This window comes from Pygocentrus nattereri, chromosome 6 (genome assembly GCF_015220715.1).
Source record: "Pygocentrus nattereri isolate fPygNat1 chromosome 6, fPygNat1.pri, whole genome shotgun sequence".
NCBI classification, from domain to species: domain Eukaryota; kingdom Metazoa; phylum Chordata; class Actinopteri; order Characiformes; family Serrasalmidae; genus Pygocentrus; species Pygocentrus nattereri.
This window is the reverse complement of record NC_051216.1, coordinates 45,099,299-45,105,898: the sequence shown is the minus strand read 5'-3', so window position 1 is coordinate 45,105,898 and position 6,600 is coordinate 45,099,299. Positions and strand designations below refer to the sequence as shown.

General features: G+C 49.0%; 1 protein-coding gene across 1 annotated transcript in view; it reads right to left on the bottom strand.

Moving 5' to 3' along the window:
- Positions 1-238: 238 nt before the first annotated feature.
- Positions 239-6,600, bottom strand: part of kcnh3 (potassium voltage-gated channel, subfamily H (eag-related), member 3) — a 223,997-nt gene continuing 217,635 nt past the window's right edge. The window contains exons 12-15 of the mRNA XM_017702980.2: positions 5,069-5,325; positions 4,003-4,103; positions 3,194-3,246; positions 239-1,728 (exon numbers count right to left, since the gene is read on the bottom strand). Of these exons, the coding sequence (XP_017558469.1) occupies positions 889-1,728; positions 3,194-3,246; positions 4,003-4,103; positions 5,069-5,325 (1,251 nt within the window). The 3' untranslated portion in view covers positions 239-888. The remainder of the gene's footprint in view (positions 1,729-3,193; positions 3,247-4,002; positions 4,104-5,068; positions 5,326-6,600) is intronic.

Sequence of the window (6,600 nt, the reverse complement as noted above, 5' to 3'; positions counted from 1 at the left end):
AGTGAGGTGTTTAAAAACTCCAGCAGCACTGCTGTCTGATCCACTCAGACCAGCGCAACACACACTAACACACCACCACCACCACGTCAGTGTTACTGCAGTGCTGAGAATGATCCACCATCCAAAGAGTACCTGCTCTGTGAGGGTCCATGGGGGTCCTGACCACTGAAGAACAGGGTAACAGAGTATCAGAGAAACAGATGGACTACAGTCTGTAATTGTAGAACTACAGAGTCCAGCTATACAGTAAGTGGAGCTGATAAAGTGGACAGTGAGTGTAGAAACAAGGAGGTGGTCAGAATGTGATGCCTGATCGATGTGCTTGTTGTTGTAACAAGTTCATTGATCTACATAATCACTGGAAAAATCGGAGCATTCGTGTTCAATGGTGAGTCAACATCATGAAACAAAAACTGTCCTTTTCAGCATCAGCAGTACTGAAGAGTAGATGGCAAACACAACATGGTATCTCCCGTATTCAGGGTCGCGAGATTAGTGTGTACACTAACCCTCAACGCCCACTGGAACCCTTCCTGGGTTCAGTTCTTGTAAAACGCTGGGTTTAGTCAGGTTCAGAGTTTTGGTTGCCATGCACCGTGCCGTTCTGGAGCTCCTATAAACTCCTCATAAAGCCTCTGGAGGAGAACTGCTGACTGTCACAGAAAAGCATGTGCCCCTTTGCTGATATGGTCAGGATTAGCTGGTGTCAGGTTCTTCGGTGCGCTAAGATGGTGAGATGCCCTCAAGACCACTCACAAAGGCTGCGGCCTTCATTGGTGCTTTTCTTTCCTCATGCTCTCTTCTTCATTCTCCTTTCCACCGTGACTTGGCTCTCTTGTGCTGCAGTCCAGCGTCTGCTTATGGTGCCTCCTCTTCTCCAGCATCTCCTCACAGTGGTGGTCCCTCCTCATCGATGTAGCTGATGTGCTCCACTGAGCTCCGTCCACTGGAATCCCACTCCTGCATCTCCAGCTCAGTTGGAGGTTGGGTGGAGCCCGAGCCTGAGCCAGGGCCAAGGTGGGAGGGGTTTGATGTCTGCTGGAACCAAGGGGAACTGCCCGGGGAGCTGCTGAGGGACGCTGGCGCCGAGCAGTGGGATTTGGTTAGAGGTGGTGGGACTTCCTGTGAAGGGGGTGGGGCCAAAGAGGGCCGAGAAGGGTGTGGTCCCTGGCAGGGTGAGAAAGAGGGTGACTGGGAGCGAGATGAGGAGAAAGAGAGTGAGAATGAGAGAGAAGGTGAAGGGGTACGTGAAGCTAGAGGTGGCCGGTCAGGAACTTGCTGGCCAAAGCCATTGCTGTTGCTGGAGCCCAGAGGGCTGCTAGGCTGCTCTTTTTGGACAGTCTCCACCTGAGGCAGGCTAGCAAGAGATGAGCTCTTAGAGCTGACCCCCACGGGCATCTGAGGTTGAGCTTGCGGTCTCTGAGGGCTGGTGGGTATGAGGCAGCTGGGAAGGCCGGTCATGCCCCCCGCGTCTGATCTGTCCAATAGGGAGCAGGGAATCCTGAGCGGGGAGCAGGGCGAGGCCAGATGGGGAGGGGCTGGATGAGGCAGAACTCCTGCAGGAAAGGTGATGGATGGGCCACTGGTACTGCTGGGTGGCGGAGTCAGCGATGGGGGGAGGGTGGACAGGAGAGCCGGTGAGCCGGTCAGGAAAAGAGGTCTCAGAAGGTGGGTCATCTCCTGTAGTTCCTGGCTCAGCTGAGAGACCTGCTGTGATAGGTTGGTCATCTGTGCACAAATGATAGGTAAAGTAAGATTTCTGCAGAAATACATTTGATACATTTTTATAGTTTTTATCAAATTATGTCCACCTCCCCGTTTCTACACTCATCAGCTCCACTTACTGTATAGCTGCACTCTGTAGTTCTACAGTTACAGACTGTAGTCCATCTGTTTCTCTGATACTCTGTTACCCTGTTCTTCAGTGGTCAGGACCCCCATGGACCCTCACAGAGCAGGTACTATTTGGGTGGTGGGTCATTCTCAGCACTACAGTAACATTGACATGGTGGTGATGTGTTAGTGTGTGTTGCGCTGGTCTGAGTGGATCAGGCACAGCAGTGCTGCTGGAGTTTTTAAACACTGTCCACTCACTGTCCACTCTATTAGACACTCCTACCTCGTCAGTCCACCTTGTAGATCTAAAGTCAGAGACGACAGCTCGTCTGCTGCTGCACAGTTTATGTTGGTCATCCTCTCGTCCTTCATCAGTGGTCACAGGACGCTCCTGGCTGGATGTTTTTGGTTGGTGGACTATTCTCAGTCCAGCAGCGACGCTGACATTTGATGTTCTCAGTCCAGCAGCGCTGCTGTCTGATCCACTCGTACCAGCACAACACACACTAACACGCCACCACCACGTCAGTGTTACTGCAGTGCTGAGAATGACCCACCACCCAAACAGTACCTGCTCTGTGAGGGTCCATGGGGGTCCTGACCACTGAAGAACAGGGTAACAGAGTATCAGAGAAACAGATGGACTACAGTCTGTAACTGTAGAACTACAGAGTGCAGCTATACAGTAAGTGGAGCTGATAAAGTGGACGATGAGCGTAAAAACAAGGAGGTGGTCAGAATGATATTCCTGATCATGTAACTACAGCTTACTTTCCACTTTGCAATATTAACATTGTCTGCAAACTACAAACTATTTGATATCAAAACACCAAGGAAAATGTATGATATCGGGATATGATTCCTTTAAATGGGCTGATTGGGCTGTCAATGCACTGTACATTCCTTTGTTTTCGATCCTCGAATGCACCTTATTGTTTTATCAGAATCACTTTATTTCACTAACTGTGAAAATACTTCTTCACATCCAGAACAGACCAGACAGCACATAGTCTATAAACAAGTACTGAGCTGAGGGAAAAGTAATGCGATATACATTAAATAGAAGTGAACGAATAACACATTAAATACAGTAGAGTAATAATAAACACCAGCCAATGTGAACGGAGTCGTCACCAAAAATATGTGGGCACAAAAGTCCCTGTAGAGGATTCCAGCGCGCAGCCGATACGCACACCAGGCCTCGGCCTTCCTCTCAACGCTGAGTCTACTCATTTGATGCTGATCGCTCGCTGGTGCAGAGCTGCTTCGTGCATGGACGTCGCAGCGTGTTTTCCACTCTAGTTGGCTGGACAGATGGCATGTTTTTCTTTTTTTTGTTTGTGTTGAAGGCACTCACCTCTTCGCTCAGTTTGCTGATGCTCTGCCTGGTCTCCACCTGCTCCGGGCTCACTGCGCACAAACGCACACATGGACATCAGTATAAATAATACAGCTGGTCATTTGTTTTCCCCCCAGAAGCTGTGATTTAATGGATCGTTCCAAAAAATATAGTCATCACTGCATCTGCTGTGAACATGATGATGATGTTTCTTGAAGGTGGGAGGACGTGACTTCAGTCAAACTTGTGAGGATGAAGGATGCTGAATGACACACCCTCAATAGGAAATATCCTATTAAATGCTAAATGTAGGCTGGAATGCCCCTTTGAGAGTTAAGTACCATACAAGGGACGGGTGAAGAATACACAAACATGGGAGAGACATACGGTATTAAAGCAGCAGTTCAGCCCCAAATCACATCATGTCATTTTCTTCCTAAATAAATCAACCAGCACAAGTTTGGACAAGAGCTACAAGGCTAAGGAAGCTAACGAGAAATGCTTAAAATAAATCTTTAAGAAATTTGAATTCCTAAAAACTAAATATATGATGATGATGATGACGATGACCTTTATAGCGAATGGCGTATTACACACGCATTTGTGTCTATTAGTAATAACACAGTTTTAGGCGAGTGTGCAGTGATAGCCACGATGCTAATTGGTGGGGTATAAGCTTCCATTGCTGGTTAGCTACATTAGCCTTATGCAATACAAAACTAAAGAAACACCCAGGATGTCTCGGCTGATCGTGACATTTTGGGCTAACTGTGCAAAGCAGATTTTTGGCTGAACTATCGCTTTAAAAAGCGCAAGTGTAAGTGTACCTGGGCTGGGGGATGGAGGGCCACTGTGAGGCAGGGCGGAGCTGAACTCAAACCTTTGTGCAGAGCTAGTATTGCTCTCCGTCTCGATACCGTCCACAAACCTGCAGAGAGGGAGAGAGGAAATGAGTGAGTGAGCAGATAAATGAGCTAATGATTGCCTTAGTCACTGGAATGCAAGCCACTCACCATTCGGTGTGAACATGTAGGTGATGTCAAATGTAAATGTAATAAAATCCTAATAAATCCCATCTGCTGAGCTGAGCTGGAGCAGAACCTGTGCTTTTCCTGCTGTGAAATTGAGGGGAGGAAATAGTGATTTCCCCCTGCCTGGTTGTCATGGCAGCTGGACACTTGGCACTAAATTATGAATCAGTCTGGCTGCAGTTCTCTTGTTGGCCACCAGAGGGCCAAAAAAAGCCTGAACTGTAGAGGACCACAGACTAATAAGTGGTGTATTTACACTGACTTGCCGCTTCATGAAGTACACGTCCTTGTTTCTACGCTCATATCGGCTGCACTGACCATACAGGAGCACTTCCTTCTGTTTCTCTGAACCCTGTTCTTTAGCGGTCAGGACCCCCAAAGAACAGGTGATATTTGGGAGGTGGGTCATTCTCAGCAGCGCAGTAACACTGACGTGGTGGTGGTGTGCTAGTGTGAGTTGCGCTCGTCTGAGTGGATCAGACACCGCAGTGCATCTGGAGTTTTTAAACACCTCGGTGTCGCTGCTGGGCGACCAACCAAAAACATCCAGCCAACAGCGTCCTGTGACCACTGATGAAGGACTAGAGGATGACCAACACAAACTGTGCAGCAGCAGATGAGCTGTCGTCTCTGACTTCACATCTGCAAGGTGAACTATCAAGGTAGAAGTGTTCAATAGAGAAAACAGTGAGCGGACACAGCAGTTCTGCTGTGTCTGATCCACTCATACCAGCGCAACACACACTAACATACCACCACCACTTCAGTGTCACTGCAGTGCTGAACGATACATCAGCCGAGCTTTATTTGGGACACTACCTGAACGTCCTAATCAGATGAAGCAGCTCACGCGTTCGTGTACCTGGGGCTGAGCTCTGGAGGGGCGCTGCTGAAGCTGACCACGGGGATCTGCAGGGTGGCGGGACGGCTGTGGTCCGAGGGCGGCCTGAAGGGGCGTGGAGGGAGGAGGGGGGATCGCAGGGGGGAGTTGAGCCCTCTGGTCAGACGCAGGGGGGACCGAGGGGCGCGGGACACAGAGTGCTGCTCTTCGTCATTCTCCTCATCCTCACGGATGGAGGGCAGCTTCTTCACCAGGCCGCCGTTACTCTCCCAGTCCACCTGCAAGAAAGACGGAGAACAAAAGCCCACAGGGGCGATGAGTTAGGAGCCAAATCAAAACCAAAAGCGTGATCATCCGGGACTGTTCCCAAATAGAAATGTCCAATCGTGTCCAGACACCCCTTCTAGTTGATGAATTGGACATTGGACGTTAGATATATGTGACATATCCAGAACTACAAAAGTATTGGGACACACCTCGTAACCATTGAATTTGGGGGTTTCATTCAGTCTCATTGCCACAGGTGTATAAAATCAAGCACCTAGCCACGCAGCCTGCCTCTACACACATTAGTGAAAGAATGGAAAGCGCTCACTGAATTTGAGGGTGGTGATGTAATAGGATGTCTCCACTGCAACAAGTATGTTTCTTGAAATTCCTTCCCTCCTAGGTGTTCCATGATCAACTCTGAGTGGTATTATTGAAAAGTGGAAGCGTTTTGGAATGTCAGCTACGGAATATCAGACCACGTAAAGTTACAGAGCGGGTCGCAGTTCTGAGGAACATAGAGCATAAAAGTCACCAACGTTCTACTGACTCCATAACTGCAGGGTTCAAACCTCCTCTGGCATCAACATCAGCACAAAAAACTGCGCCAGGACCTTCACATCATGGGTTTCCATGGCTGAGCACCTGCTTGCAAACCTTACATCACCAAGCACAATGCTAAGTGTGGATGGAGTGGTGTAAAGCGCCATCACTGGACTCTGGAGCAGTCGAAACGTATTCTGTGGAGTGACGAATCAAACGTCTCTGTCGGTCAGTCTGATGGACGAGTCTGGGTTTAGCGAAGGCCAGGAGAACATTACCTGCCTGGCTGCACTGTGCCAGCTGTAAAGTTTGGTGGAGGAGGAATGATGATATGGGGCTGTTTTTCAGGAGTCGGTCTAGAACCCTTAGTTCCAGTGAAGGGAAATCTTAAAGCTCCAGCACCAGGACAATTCTATACTTCCAACTTTGTGGAACAGTTTGGGGAAGAACCTTTTCTGTTCCAGCATGACTGAGTCCCAGTGCACAAAGCAGCTCCATAAAGGCCTGGCTGGGTGAGTTTGGTGTGGAAAAACCTGTCTGGCCCTCACAGAGCCCTGACCCCAACCCCATCAAACACCTTTGGAATGAACTAGAAGGGAGATTGTGAGCCAGACCCTCTCGTCCAACATCAGTGTCTGACCACAAATGCTCTTCTGGATGAATGGGCAGAAACTCCCACAGACACACTCCAACATCCTGTAGAAAGATTCCCAGAAGTGTGGAAGCTGTTAGAGCTGCAAAGG